At 41.7% G+C, this 16,334-nt stretch overlaps 1 protein-coding gene across 1 annotated transcript; it reads left to right on the top strand.

Annotated features, from left to right (window-relative positions):
• Nucleotides 1-83: 83 nt before the first annotated feature.
• Nucleotides 84-12,562, top strand: CKAP2 (cytoskeleton associated protein 2; the record flags this gene model as incomplete). Its single annotated transcript, XM_080612975.1, has 9 exons — nucleotides 84-144; nucleotides 1,824-1,914; nucleotides 4,441-4,516; nucleotides 6,375-7,198; nucleotides 8,001-8,175; nucleotides 9,597-9,764; nucleotides 10,308-10,380; nucleotides 11,068-11,458; nucleotides 12,328-12,562. 9 exons carry the CDS (start codon nucleotides 84-86, stop codon nucleotides 12,560-12,562), a joined length of 2,094 nt encoding a protein of 697 aa, XP_080469101.1.
• Nucleotides 12,563-16,334: the final 3,772 nt, after the last annotated feature.

Here is a 16,334-nt window from a genome sequence, read left to right as displayed (position 1 = left end):
CCCCGCGGCAGGCTCTGTCAGGGGGCGCGGCGCGGAGGTAGATTCAAACTGCCTCGCAACGACCGGCTTTATATCGGGGGATGATGGCGGCGCGTTCCGTGCCCTGGCTACCGGACAGCCGCAGGTCCGATCCGCTCTACCGAGGTAAGGTTGAGGGTGGGCACCGAGCCCCCTGCGAATGGAGCTTCCCTCCGGTCTCTGCTGGGGCTGTCCCTCGTTGCTGCTCCGAGTAGCGCCGGGTGAGGCTGCGGCGGGAACCGGTGGGAGAGGGGAGCTGGCCACTTTCTGCGGTGAGCGGGAGGAGAGAGCGAGCGCCTCAGGAACGGTCGGAGACCGGGTAGGCCTTGGCAGCGGCGGTCGCGATCGTGGTCTCAGAGCTGACCGGTGCGAGCGGGGCTATGAGACCTCACCCTCTTCTCGCAGGGCTGGGGCCGATGCTCGCTCCCAGGCAGGGCTTCTGGAGCAAAAGCCTCTCTTCACGATAAAAGGCACGTCTTAATCTAAGAGCATCCTACTGAAACAAGCAAATGCTCCTACGTACACCTATATCCTTCTGTTCGTTATTTTCTGACTGGTTTGGCTTCTGCAAGTTCAACAATCTTAATAGCTTTGATGGGGCTTTGCTCTTTGGACTCGGCAGGCCTCGAATTTCAGAAGCAGAAGGTGCCTAGGAGGCTCTAGGATGCACACTGAGATTGCTGCTCTGCAGCGCCTCCTAGCAGGTACCCCGCTAGCGTGCACCTCTTCAGAAGCAGGCCATGCATGCATCCTCTAGGGCTTCATGCAGCGTGGGCTTGAACAAAACATAAAAGATAATGAACACATGCAAAGAAATTCAAAAGGCGACTTCTGCCTGCCTAGGAGGGGCAGAAGTCAGGGTTTATATGTGAGTTCATTGGCGACTTCCACAGCTGAGTGAGCCTGTCTATGTTGGGGGATGGTGCAATGCCATGAGTTCCTGAATACCATGAAGTAATTATTGTTCTGAGTCAAAGACAGTGCTCCAACTTCTTGCTCTGACATCCTACTGCATATGAAACTGTTGAGATTTGGAGTTTTAACTGTCTAGACTGGCTCTGTAAATGCTTGAGCTTGCTTTGGGTGGCAGGGCTGCCTTATCTCAGCTGCTTCCAGCAAGCCAAGGTCACTAACTCCCTATATGAATAAGGAATGTTCTCTGAAAAAGAACAACAGTATAGTCCTAAGAAGGACGTAAGTCTCTAGCATGCAGTCAGCCACTGAAAATATGAGAAAGTATCCTGTTCTGGAATCATTCTTTATATTAAGACTGTGAGAGCTGGCTTCAGACATTTTCACTATCATTGCCTGCTGTTACTAACACTGCTGTTGGTCTGACATTTGTGCAGCTGCCAAGATCACCGTGGAAGAGAAGCGAATGATTTTGCAGATGGTCAGATTCAAGTGCATGGTGTTTTTCATGTGTGCTATACTTGCGTTACAAGTAAAGTGTGCTTGCTGAACCAACAATGTAGGAAATACTTGCCAGGCATCCAGAAGGTAGAAGAGTGAGCCTGGACTTCTTCCCATCACAATTTCTTTTAGCTTAATGCAGCAAACCAACCATCTCATATAGCTGTGAAATTACATTCAACCGCTCCTTGAATAGCCTTTCTTAAGAAATGAGAGAATGTGTAAGATATCATAAGATGTGAATATTAAACTTTCTTAATCCACAGTGTCTATGTTTCATAATTTCTTGATATGTTTCTAATTGCATTTCCTTTTTTGAGAGACAAAATTTGGTATTACTAATATAACAGAAAATGTAGTAAATACTTATTTTTCTTTTTTAAACCCACTAGTACAAAGACGGCAAAAGGTTGAAGAATACCTATCTAGAAAAAAGACCTTTTCTGGTGTGCCCATTGAAGAAAGCGAAGCATCCATCAGGTAGTGCTTCTACTATAGCTTACATTCCTTTAAAAAGGTCCATGGTTGGTGGGAAAGACACAAATAGTTCTTGCAGAGAACCTCAACCAAAAGGTGAGACCATGTGATGAGACTGGTGACAGCATGGATTTCCTGAAGTCCTTTTATTGTCAGCAAATACTAAACGTTTTTAACCAAATGCGTAATAGATGCAATTAATGAAGTATATCATCTGTTCCTTCAGAGACTGTTTTCATATGGAGAGCTTTTCCTTCAGATGATACGTTGCTGTTTGCTTCTATAACAAGTGAGAGGAAACTGCCCCAAGTTGCATTAGGGGAGGTTCAGATTGGATATTATCAAAAATATCTTCAAAAGGGTTGTCAAGCACTGGACCAGGCTGCCCAGGGAAGTGGTTGAGTCACCATCCCTGGAGGTATTTAAAAGATGTGTATACGTGGCACTTAGGGATATGGTTTAGTAGTGGGCTTGACAGCGCTACATTAGTGGTTGGACTCAATGATTTTAAAGGTCTTTTCCAACCTAAACAATTCTATGATTCTGTAACTTCTGATCAGCTCCTGTAGTGTGTATTCTCTATCATTGGTGACACGGTATGCAGACTGCTTTTTTGCAGCGTTTCAACGTCACTAATTATTTTCACTAATGTACCTTCATGTTCAATTCAGCTGGCTTCCAGAAGATCATCAGATGGGAAGATACCAGTTGCTAACTTGAATGTTAATTTTCAGTCACATAGGATCATAGAATAGTTAGGGTTGGAAAGGACCTTAAGATCATCTAGTTTCAACCCCCTGCCATGGGACACCTCACAGCAAGCCATGTCACCCAAGGCTCTGGGCCTTGAACACCGCCAAGGATGGAGCATTCACAACTTCCCTGGGCAACCCATTCCAGTGGCTCACCACCCTTACAGTAAAGAACTTCCTCCTTATATCCAATTTAAACTTCCCCTGTTTCAGTTTTAACCCGTTACCCCTTGTCCTGGCAGTACAGCCCCTAATGAAGAAAGAATCCCTCCTCAGCATCCTTGTAGGCCCCCTTCAGATACTGGAAGGCTGCTGTGAGGTCTCCATGCAGCCTTCTTTTCTCCAGGCTGAACAGCCCCAACTTTCTCAGCCTCTCTTCATACGGGAGGTGCTCCAGTCCCCTGATCATCCTCGTGGCCCTCCTCTGGACTTGTTCCAACAGTTCCATGTCCTTTTTATGTTGAGGACACCAGAACTGTACACAGTGCTCCAAGGGAGGAGTATTCATGTTAACTCAGATTGGTGAATTAAGAAAGCATCATAGTTTCCAAACACAGATTAGAGAGGCAGATGTGTTTTTTTAAAAAAAGTACTGCGATGTAGCAGGGAAAGTGTACAAGTAGAATAATAAAACCAACTAATACAAAGAAATGCAAGATTTAAGATTCTTGTGATTCTTCCTTGACAGAATCAATGTAATCAAACTGCTCACTGGTAAATGCCTTTCCTTGGGCCCAGCTCAGCTGCACCCAAACAAGGCCTGGCTATGTGTGAGCAGGTAGACCTAGAGACACATGGAGCTCTACTCAGAGCTCAGACCTAGCAGGAGCTTACTTGAGGATGGGCTGAGCACTACTCTCTATGCTTTCATGGCTTATTATAGTTGAATAGCATGACTACACTCTGTATGACCATAGGATCTAGGGGCTTTGAGCAACCTGGTCTAGTGGAAGGTGTCCCTGACCACGGCAGGGGGCTTGGAATCAGATGATCTTTAAGGTCCCTTCCAACCCAAACCATTCTGTGATTCTAGGTGTGTAGTGCAGGACGAATGAACAGAAAGTGTTTTGAACTTCTCCTCCACCAGAGATCCACATTCCAGAGACAGGTTTCATATAATGCATCATGAAGCATTTGAGAAAAAAATATGAATTTGCAACTTTAAACTGAGGTGTTTTTCTTCTGAGCTGTCAATACATTTTCATAGTTGCTAGGAGATGATACTGGTCTTAGTGGTTTTGCTGCTCACTGAGTAGTCTGGTGCCAGCTCTGGTGACTGACTGTAGGTTTTGGAATCCATCAGTGTGGTAGGAACTATGTATCTTTGTTCAGACTTGCCTCAAATGGCCTGGCTTCTGATGATACAGTAGCTGAGCTTCAACTCCTTGTGGTTTTTCTCCTTCCCCCTCAACTGCAGCATTTAGAAACTTGACCTTCTCTAGCAGATGCACCAGGCCAGACAGGTTGGTGCTCATCCTTAAACATGAGAATGACACCTGCAGTAAGTTGTCTGTTCTCTATTCCTTCCCCTTTGTTAGCCAGCTCTTTTATGGTGTAAGAAAGGATATTTTTCAGCCTGGGCCCTGATCAGTGATTACTTAAGCATTTATTTTTTTCTGGAGGAAGAGTACAAGCTGAACAGAAATGCTTCAGTATGATTTCAGCCCTCGGACTGCCACCTGGACCATGTGAACTCATTCTAAAGATACATTCGTTACACTGCAGGATGATTTAAGATGTCTTAGTTTTAATTTGTTTTGTTTGCTTTTCCCCTAAGCAGTAGCAGAACAAGGAGAGCAACTAGCAATAAACTACAAGACAAAATACAGCTCTCAACATCTTCAAAGACAGAAATGGTAAGTTTTTGACTGATACTCCAATACTGATGGCACTCTGTTTCTGTGGCTGTAACATTCCACTTGCTTAAACTGTATTTTGGCTATATGATTTCCAGAGCATAGGGTTTGCAGGTACAGAGGTGCAGTTTGTTTAAACTTTAGTCAAGGACTGCTTATTACATGCTTTTTAGAGAGCTGTCGCATTACTGTATGTAGTGGATTATACTGATACTCAGTTTGTACCTGGCTGAAAAAGGGTTAAGGAGTATACTATTATTGCTGAAATATGACTAAATTTTAACACCTTTTCTTGAGACTCTCAGAGGTTTTTGGATGTATTTTCAGTCTTTGAGGAAGTTATTTAAAATATGAGCAAGGTTTTCTGTCAGAGTAGAAATTCTGTTGTACTCTGTTACTTAGGGGAAAGAGGGCAGCCTAACAAAACTGTTGAATGTATGGTGGTTCAGCTGTGATGCTGGCAAATGTAGTGTAATCAGAAGTAGATGCTAACACCTAATCAGAGTTGAAGGGAGTACTTTCCCTCTGTGTCACTTTTCCAGAGTTAAAATACACATGGTTGTGCTGCTTGGAAATAACAAAATACAGATTCTTCTCCAGACCTGCTTTCAAGGAAAGGTGAGGGAGTGGGCAAAAAAAAAACCAACCCAAAAAACCAAACCAAAACCAAACCAAAAAAACCCCAACAAAACAAACAAACAAACAAAAAAACCAAAACACAAAACCTGTGTTCATGTTAGAGGGGTTTGAGTCTGGGTTCTAAAAGATTGGAAGACCTGGAGTTATGTGAGGAAGAAAGCAAAACACCTTAACTTGGAAGGAATTTTAGAGATTTCCTGAAGGGAGACAATTCTGTCTGTTTTAATATCTCATGTGATTTTTAAGTTGAGTTAAACTACATTGCTTCCTGGAATAACAGCTTTTATACTTAAGCTTTAGTTATTGGCTTAGTCAAATCTAACTTCTAAGTCTAAATGACAGACCAGGAAACAAGATGCGGTGTAATTTTCTTACAGTTTGAGGGCATCTTTCTTAAAGGAGAGTAGTATCAGCTTCTGCAGACTTCCATGTGTCATTCATATTTTATTTTTTTTTCCCATGCTTTTTGCATCTTTCAGTCTTCCATAAGCTGCTGCTTGGGTAATGCTGAATTGGTTGCTGTAGAACATCCTCTTTAGAGGAAAAGGCAAGGTTCCACTTCTCATGGCCTCTGGGCTAGGGTTATGCTAAGAACATAGAGTTGAGAGTTTCAGCGAGTAGTAAGGCTGTATAAAATTCACATGTCAATTCCTAAGTACCTCATCCTACAGCTCATTAGTAGGAAAACTTCTTGCTCTTTCTGTAACATCCTAATGCCCTAACTGAAGGTTTTACTCACCTTATATTTATATATATATACATATACACCCCCCTTATTTATAAGTCTATCCACAGTAAGAGTGGTGTTGCCATTAAATGATGGGCTATGCAGACTGAGATACTACTTTTGACTATATGGGGCCCAAAGCAAATTTCTACTTTGACTCCTCTTAGAAGGTGATTTTGGCAGTTAAAAGACAATAGCCATTTTGAGAGTTTTGTTTCTATAGGAAGAGTGTAGCCCTCAGATTAGGCCTTCCTACTTTCAAGGCAGAGTTTAAACAATCCTTATTAGATTTTTTTAATGTGAATTCTACATTAATAGTTGACAAATATTCTACTCAATATATATACACTACTTTTGTAGACACTTAGTGGCAAAGTGGCGTTTACAGTTAATCACTTTAGTCCTGTAAATGAGTGAAAACCTCTTTGGAAACAAATAACATGCAGCATGAATGTACTTTTAACATGTCCATGGATATGCTTTTGATTTCAGGAAAATAAAGAGAATGCTAACGAACTGTCATGGGACCAATCAAGCGAACCCTCAGAAAAAAATGTTATTTTAAACTCTTCCACAGTCACACTGACAAATTCCAAACTGGGGGCAAACTATATTCCTGAAGAACATGCTTCCAAGTCTGAAGTTACCGAAATAAAATCTCGGCATACGTCACTTACCCAGTGCTTCTTGAAAATAAAAAGCATAAAAGAGAAACAATTGCTGGCAGAAAAACAAAGTTCCAGTGTCAGCCTACTGAAGAAACCAGTGCTTGGTACATATCGTGGCAAAGTTATCCAGTCCAAGATAAACTCCTTCCGAAAAGCACCAAAAAGTGAGGTGGGAAAGAGTTCTTTGCCAGACAAGCACCTGCTTCCTTCTGCCGCCAAACCAGCGTCAAGTTCTTTGTCCATGAGCAGCTGTAGTGTAGCTCTGAAGACCAGCAAAGCCACAAATAATCGTAAATCTGTAAAACCAAATGGTGTCCTCCCTATCCAGAGCAAACCATCTGACAAAGCTGCTACGAACTCCCAGTCTGGTCTGAAGAAAAGGCAACTGACATCTGCTGTAGTACCAAAGAAAGTAACAGTTCAAAAAATGAATGGTGGAAGGGGACCACAGCCGCTGAAGGCTGCTTCTAACAATTCTGACTGCAGAGTACTAGGAGTGAAGAACTGTGGAGATTGCTGTGAAAATGCAAGACTGGGAGTTCCAGCAAAACTGGTTTCTGTTGTTCCTGGTATAAAGTCGGGGCAGAATTCTAAAACTAATGGCAACAGAACATCTGTTCTGTTGAAAGAGTCAGCAGAAGAGAGAAGGTAACAGTTTCTGTCATAGCTTGATCTTAGGAGGTATCCAGACTTTCTTTCCAAGAATATCTATTTTGATCTATTTCTTGCTGTAAATGCACTGAAAAATAAAAGAATTGATGCCCAAGGGCAGCAAACTAAAACTGTAGACTTAGTATTGAGAAATCAGGATTCAGACTTCTTGCAGCAGCTCTTCAGGCTTACAGCTTGTCCTGTGTGGTTATAAATAGCAAATGTATATAGAGTATGTTTAGGAACTGAGAGAGAGCACTTGGCAATGACATTTTTCAGCTTGGTTGAATGCATTTACTAAAAACTGGTGGTCTAAAGAGATGGAGCTGAAATATATATGAAGACCAAATTACATTTATACATTAGTTTCACTGTTTAAAAGCTATGTGATGAGGTTGTTCTGGGCTCCCAATGGTTTGTCTCTTTAGAGATAGTTTCGAGTTACTCTGATTTGAAGTGGATTAGGGAGGAGAGGTGGCACAGATGAATAAATCAAAAGCAATTTTTTTTCATCCTCCCTTGAAGAAAAGGGTCTATAGCCTAAGTCTTTTGTTGCTGCTGGAAAGGGAGAGATTAGTGTTCTGACTTGATAGATACCTAAAGCAGATAGCAATATGCATGGTTCTGAAATTTCCATGCAGGTATAAATGGCAGCTGTATTCCTTTTACAATTAAAGGGAGAGGACTCAAGGACTATCTGGGAAATACATCTTTGTATAACTTATTCCTAGTTAATGTCAGTCAATGTAAAAAATGATAGAACATCTGTCACTTCAGCTAATAATATTCTTACATGCAGAGCTCGCCTGGATGAATGGAGAGCATCTAGAGGAAAAATCATGAGGAGACCTCCCATACCTATGCTTCTGGGACCCCAGTTTAAAAGCAAAGAATCTGGTGATTCTCTAGAGCATGTATTACACAATGAAAAGGTCAACAAGACTCTCGCAGAATGTCTGCAGTTAACTGAACAGGTATGCAGTCTCTTTCCTACCAAGTTCCAATCGTGTAAGTTCTACGAGCATGCTGGACCTCTGAATCAGATAGAGAGGACTGACTGTTCCTCAAGTTAAGAAATATCATAGCTTTTTGCTGACACCTGAAGATAGAATCATAGAATAGTTAGGGTTGGAAAGGACCTTAAGATCATCTAGTTCCAACCCCCCTGCCGTGGGCAGGGACACTTCACACTAAACCACCCAAGGCCTCATCCAACCTAGCCTTGAACACTGCCAAGGATGGAGTACTCACAACCTCCCTGGGCAACCCATTCCAGTGCCTCACCACCCTTACAGTAAAGAATTTCTTCCTTATATCCAATTTAAACTTCCCCTGTTTCAGTTTTAACCCGTTACCCCTTGTCCTGTCACTACAGTCCCTGATGAATAGTCCCTCCTCAGCATCCTTGTAGGCCCCCTTCAGATACTGGAAGGCTGCTATGAGGTCTCCATGCAGCCTTCTCTTCTCCAGGCTGAACAGCCCCAACTTTCTCAGCCTATCTTCATATGGGAGGTGCTCCAGCCCCCTGATCATCCTCGTGGCCCTCCTCTGGACTTGTTCCAACAGTTCCATGTCCTTTTTATGTTGAAGACACCAGAACTGCACACAATACTCCAAGTGAGGTCTCACGAGAGCAGAGTAGAGGGGCAGGATCACCTCCTTCAACCTGCTGCTTTTGATGCAGTCCAGGATACGGTTGGCTTTCTGGGCTGCGAGTGCACACTGCTGGCTCACGTTCATTTTCTCATCGACCAACACCCCCAAGTCTTCTCCGCAGGGCTGCTCTGAATCTCTTCTCTGCCCAACCTGTAGCTGTGCCTGGGATTGCTCCGACCCAGGTGTAGGACCTTGCACTTGGCATGGTTAAACTTCATAAGGTTGGCATCAGCCCACCTTAAAAGCGTGTCAAGGTCCCTCTGGATGGCATCCCTTCCCTCTGGCGTATCAACCGAGCCACACAGCTTGGTGTCATCAGCAAACTTGCTGAGGGCGCACTCAATCCCACTGTCAAAGATATTAGATCCCATGTAAGCTTCAGTAACTTACTGAACTACCCAATAAGATCAGACAATATGGTAACACAATAAAGTATAAAAGCTGTAATATGAGAGTACCTATGAAGTAATTAATCTAAAACAAGTTTACATTTGCAGAAACTTGCCTGGACACCTGAAAAAGTCTGGTTTAAGTAGTTCTGAAGATGTCTACACATTCTACCATCCCTTCTACTTGCAATAGTGTATAAATAATTATTATTTGGAAGAACTGGTGAATCCTTACAAATGAGATTTCTGCCAAAGAAAGAAAATATTTGTTTTCTAGCTCAAAATCAGCTAAAATAGAGCACCTCAAAATGTTCATTGCATTTAAATCTCTGCTCTTGTGTTGACTTTAGGAATGTCAAGGCGATGAAGTACGTGCCATGCTGGAATGTCTGACACAGAGCATTCCTGAGGCTAAAAAGCTTGCAAAGTATTGGATCTGCTGTATGCGTCTTGAACAGATGGGTCCTCTTGAAAAGCTTATTGCTGTCTATGAGGAGGCCATTTTGGCAGGAGCAGTGGTGAGCAGCTTGTCTTGAACTTTGAGATTAATGAATATAAATTCATAAAAGTGTTGTACATAAAATACAGCTACTTCTCATTTTAGTAAATCCTTTCATTTTAGAAGAAGAGCCATGTGACCTAGTTGAACATGAAAAATTAGATTTGGTTTGCTCTGTAACCACTGTAAATACTTACTACTTTCAAGGAGAAAAGTTTAGGATCACCAAAATACCATATGACCTAGAAGAAAGTAAGGACTGAGAGTTTTAGTATCACTAGAAACCTAGAACAGAACTTAATTTTACATTGAAGGGCTTAATTCTATACTTTATTACCAGCAAGATTTCAGGGCATCGAATACAGCCGTAGTGCACCCAATACAGAAAATATAGGGACCACTTTTGTTCCAACTTATGTCTAAACAGCATTAAATAGGGTTTGTAACATGGATATCATATGGTCTATACCGCTTTCCCTGTAATACCTGTTATACCAAATAAGTTGAAATTATGACTAATTTTGGAGTTTTTTCCTAAAACAATACCACTTCTTTTTCCCAGCCTAAAGATGAACTGCGAAACACATTAATAGAAACTATGAAAAATACCAAAAGCCTTTTTAAGTCTGAGGATGGTAAGTCCAAGTACTCCATTCTAGTTAAATGTTTGGCATGACAGGTAACACAAGCTATCTGTTGAAACTGTGCTTACAGTATATTCTATTTCATGGATGCTTCTCTGTGATATTTTATATTTACTTGTCTTTGAAAACAACGTTGACCAATCCTTTTCAATTGTGGGCATGTTAAAAAGAGTAGCAGAGATGCTTTCATATTCAAACTTTCTGCTTAAATTCTATCAAAGCGATGTTGTCTGCCCATCTTAGCCTGATAATCAAAAAGTAAATAAAACATTTTAGTGAGCTAAATATCAGCTGCTGCTTTGACGTGTAAACTTCACTAGCAGATGCATGGTTGTGTTATATCATAGTATTAATTAAAGGTGGCATGTGTTCTGATTTGGAGGCAAAGTAGCTGTGTATATTCCTGTTGAATGTAACATAACCTGACAAGCATTTGATATCAGAAACTGACTGAAATACTTGTTCAGACCTGCTGTGCTGAGAATGACTCATCAGGATGTACTCAGCTTGAGTTTTCAGGTTGCATTATTAGTAGCTTACACTGCTGTGGCTCTGACTCAAAGCATACTTAACTTTCATTCTCATGTAGAGCTTTAAGATTTTGTAGATCTCTAAAACATTAATTTCTCTTTAGTTGTAACTAATCACAGCTGTACTGCTTCAATATTTCACTTTTAGGGGGAACTGTGATAGACCCTCATTTACGTAAGGTAGTGGAAGTCAGCAAGGAACCAAATCCATCTGTAGAGCAGGTTCAGAAGACCTGTAAGGATATCTACTTTGATGATGGCCAAAAAGCAGAGAGTGATGACAAGAAAACAGAGATTAGCAATGAAGTGAACAAAAAAGAAATAGATTTAGACTTGAAAGCAAGAGAAGAGATCTTGCCAAAAAAGAATAAAAAGCACAAGACGAAAGAACGCATGAAAAAGAAAGGAAAATCTGAAGCAGAAGAGAAGCATGAGGATAAGGTAAAAGATATAGTCCAAGCAGTTAATACTCCTGAGAAGGAGAATGACACATCTTCTATAATGAGATGCAATCCACCTACCACTCCGTACTTGGAAAGGTAAGATTACTTCAGGTAACTATGGAAAATTTGCAGTGTCTGGGGCAACGGACACTTTGTCCTCTTGAAACAGGGAGGCACTGCATCTATGAACACCTGGTTAAAAGCTTTCAAGAATTTAAGGGTTTGGGGTTTTTTTTTAGGGTTGTTTCTTTCTCCTTCAGGATGAAGTCTTTTTTAAAAATAAATTCCTCCTTATTCAAGCTATTTTGCTATTTGAATGCCTCACTATAGAATAATCCAAACTCTGTGGCAGAGACATAAATTCCAGTATTACAATCCCCTCCCACAGGCAACATGACAGTAGCAGTTCTACACTAAGATAGGTAAAAATAAAGGTGACTCCAGTCCTCCCCTATTCAAATGTAGATGTGGTTATATGTCATATAACATGGAAATGAACAAGATGTAACTGTCTTGTAATGATTCTTAATTGTATCTTGAGGTAAAAACCTGGGTAGTAATCTCAGGATAAAACAGATGATATTTAAATTCATTTTTGCCACAAAGTTTCTTCTAAGATTGCAGACTTAAAGCTGTGCTCAGCTTGGGCATCTGCTAAAGCTCGACTTCTGTCAGCTGTCTGCTATCCTTCATAGCAGGAAGAATAGTTTCCTCCTGCCAGAATAGGAGGCAATCTTCCTTTTGAAACTCATTTCAGGAAGTTTCCCTGAAAATATTTTTCCCAAGAAGAGTCGTGTATCTGTTTTAACTGTATGATTGGGAAATAGCTTGTTTCCTTTGGCTAGGGAAATGGGCTAAATGGGAATCACAAATTGCTGTTTGTAGCACCTGCTAGATGCTACAGAGATAGTTTATATGATGGTGTGCCTGTGTTCAGTGATGATTACTTTTTTTCTTTTCCTAAGTGTAAAGATGCACCATGAGGAAAATGACTCCACTGCTAAAGACCTGAAAATTGTAACCCCTCTGCGATATTCTCAGCGCATTCGAGAGAAGATGTGCAAGCTTTCAGATACAGTTAAAGATCAGGATCCATGTGTCTCTTCATTTGAACAGCTGGGAGAACTGGAATCAAAAGCCACTGCATTTATTCACAAAGAGAGCAATGTGATTGAAGAGACAAGTGCTGAAGTAGAGTAAAAAGTAGCATTAATGCTACATGGGGGTTAAAGATTGATCCTTTTTAAGAAGAGTTGGGGGGGGGGTGTTTGTTTTTTAGCAGCTTTGAGAGGAGCTACCTAAAACTTGCATAGATCACTTAAGATGAAATTATACTGCCAGAGTCACAAAACTTTTGAACTTACAAGTTTCTGCCCTTTCAAAATCTTAGCAAATCTGGTCTGGTTTAGTACTTATGAACATCAGTGTCTTCATGTTAAACATGCTTCATTAAATACTGAATTAAGGACTAGGCATAACACTTCACATAACAGGTCGTAGTATATTGCTAATACCTACTGTTTCCCTATTGCAATTCCTATATTTTTTTTAGCATTGCACAATCTAACTTTTAGGTGAAAAACAATAATACCATAGTCATTCCAATAGGGCAATGTCTACTACAACAACATTTAGTTTCGAAAACTGAAACCAGCTAGTAAGGTGTACACTAAATTTAAACTGTTGTATTGCTTAGCTAAGGTCTGATACACTAATTACTATGTGACTGTTCTAATGTTGGTTTTGCATTAGTCTGTAATATGGTAGACTTATTAAACTAATCAGCTGAATTGTATTTGTTCTTTATTTATGGGCTTTAGGCTGGAAACTAATGGCTATAGAATATGGCTATAGGCCTGAGACTGGAATTCTGAACATTATTTTAGTCTGTTCTTAAGTGAACTGTCAGAGCAGAATGTGAAATTTTTCATATTTTGCAGATGCTGAGTGTTTTCATAACTTCAGTATGCAGCATTTACATAATCTGTAGCTTAAATCCTAGCTGAGCATTCAGATTTCAGTGTTAAACAGATCTCAGTCTTATGGCTAGCTAGAATATTCTGTTCGCAGAAGGAACAAGCTCTTTGCATATAACAGGATGCATCTGACAAGAAAACAAAGTTTAAGTTTACTATTGCACTGTGAGAATCCTGATCACTGACACACTAGTCCAAGCATCCACTTGCAGTACTAGAAGGAATAACACATTGAATGTGTCCCATTCAGGACATGGTCTAAGCAGAGACTTCTGGTTCTCTGTTGTGGAAGATTTAACTGCTTCATTTTCTGGTTCATGTGCTGACCAGGGTTTGTGGTTTAAACCCAGCTGGTAACTCAATACCACAGAGCTGCTCAGCCCTTTCCCTCCTCGCTGGGTGGGATGGGGAGGAGAACTGAAAAAATGTAAAACCCACGGGTTGAGATAAGGGTAGTTAAATAACTAAAGTACAATATAATACTACAAAAAAGGGAAATAACAGGGGGAGAGAATATGCAACTAAAAGGGGAAAGTATAAAACCAATAAACACAAGTGAAGCACAATACAATTGCTCACCACCTGCTGGTTGATACCCAGCTGGACCTGAGCAGTGATTGGTCCCTTCCAGGTAACTCCCTCCAGTTTATATACTAGGCATGACATGCTGTTGTATGGAATACCCAAAACATGAAGGCAATGCAGCAAGACCAAAGGGTAAGTCAGCAACTTGTTTGTTGATATAAGGAATGACAAAATGAGTAGGGATTGTAAGATTGGAAATACAGCTAGAAAGCATTAGTATTATATGTTCAAGTCTTAATTATTCTAAAATCTGATATTATCAGTCACGTACGGAAAAATATTTGAAGGGTATTCCAACATGAGTACACTGCAAAGCTGCAGTACATACATTGTAAGTCTTAAGACTTGTGCTGGAATTAAACTTTTTAATTTTAAAATAATCAAAACTTTTAGGTGTTGCATATATGTTAAATAGGACAGTGTTTTCTTTCCCAGAATATGGTGAAGCAAGTTATTTTCATCATTAATTTTTAGAAAGAATGTTAGATTCTTTCTTCTGAATAAATTTAGTTACACCAAAATTTGTATGCATGTGGGATTGAAGAGTAGAGGTGCCCCCTGTTGAAAATGAGCTATGTTGACAGAAGCATGAAGAAGCTTTCACATAATTTTCACTGCTTGGTTCAGTGGTGCTGTCATACCTCTGCAATACCACTTTACCACAAATGTTTGCTAAAGGTATTAACTCTTGAACCTGTTCTTTAACGTATCAGGCAATGTTGTAGCTGGTGGAAGCTCAAATAGAAAGAAAATAAGGTAAGTATCCAAATATAAGTGCAGTATTTGTGTTTTAGTAATTTAGAATGTTCTGTATTATAGGAAAGTTCATATGTAAAATCATTAGTATGCTAATCCATAGATCAGGCTACTAAATCAGCTGTCATTTGTGTTCAGATTTCAGGATTTTCTTGTGCACTTCCCACCAATGTAACATTTTGATGCTTCCCATATTCAGTTTAGTTCCAAAGCTCTGTCAGAAACAAAACCAACTGAAAAACATCCCCTGTTTTTCTATGTTTTGGGATACTGCAAAAAAATAATGTGTTTTCTTTGCTTCAGGGACACGTTTTCAACAGGCTGTTGTGGAATAAAGTCTGGGCATAATTCTAGCTTTTAGGGTCCATGTGAGATTTCAGGTGAGGAAAATTAAGTCACAGGTGGCCAAGACATCACCTATGGATACATTATATCACAGACTGGCTCAGCTATATTGAGTATATTTTTCAAAACGTTGCCATTCTGAAAATGTTACTGAAACACAGTGACTGAAAGCTCAGATTTACCTACAGTAAGTGAAGTTAGGCTTGCCAGTATTTGTAATCTAAATTATTGTTGTTAATAGTTGTGGTTATTAAATTATTTCAGTCTTTTCTGTATCACAAAACTGAGGGTGTAAAATGCATAGACAACTTTTTTACCTAGAACACTTGCTAATAACTAAGGAAATCTAGATATCAAATGTATTTGGAGTTGGTAATAGAATTGCAGAAGTGTTCAGGCTAAAAGCATTAGTGCCAATAGTGCTGTTCTGATTGCTCCCTTGTATTTCAGAGAGATAGCGCAACACTATGCGAATGTGTGAAGTTTTTCTTCCTGACTATGTACTGAAATACTAAATTGCGGTGGGTGAACGTCAGGTGCTCACCAAAGATGCTCTGTCATTCCCTTCCTTGGCTGGACAGGGGAGAGAAAATGCAATGAAAGGCTCGTGGGTCGAGATAAGGACAGGGAGAGATCATTTACCAGTTACTGTCACCGTCAAGACAGACTCGACTTAGGCAAATCAGCTTCTCCTGCTCCCAGCCGCTGCGCCGCTTCAAACGCCAGCCTCCATCGGGGGAGACGCGGATACGGGGAGCGCTCCTCCTTCGGGCGTTGGGGTTCCGGACTCGGCCGAGCGCAGGCAGCTACCGCGTCCCCCGGAGCCGGGCCAGGCCGCGAGGAAGGGAGGCCTAGACAAGGGCAGCCCGCCTGGCGCGCCTCGTCGCCATGGCGACGGTACCACAGGCAGGGCGGGGAGACCGGCAGAGCGCGATTCCCCAGCGCGGCGAGCAGAGCGGTACCCCCGGCGGATTCCCCTCCCCGGCCACCCGCGGTGCCGGTCCCGCAGCCCCAGAGCAGGAGGTTGGACACCACCATCCATGTGTAGGTCCCGCTGCGAGGGAGGCGGTGGCCGCCTCCACCATCACCTCGGCGGGTGATGTCTGTGGAGCGCCATCACCGCGCCCGGGGCCTGGCCTTGCTGCCTTGCCGTACCGCGGGCAGCCGGGAGGGTGAGGGGTAGGGCCGTGGAGCGCAGCGCACCTGGCTCGGTGTGAGGGGCCCAGCCGTGCCGAGGTGCTGCTTCTCACCGGCAACTGCGAACAGGAGCTGGCTTGGACCCAAACGCCTAAACTGTAACTGCCTGAGGG

The sequence above is a fragment of the Psittacula echo genome (assembly GCF_963264785.1).
Source record: "Psittacula echo genome assembly, chromosome: 3".
Classification (NCBI taxonomy): Eukaryota; Metazoa; Chordata; class Aves; order Psittaciformes; family Psittacidae; genus Psittacula; species Psittacula echo.
This window is presented reverse-complemented; position numbering and strand designations above follow the sequence as displayed.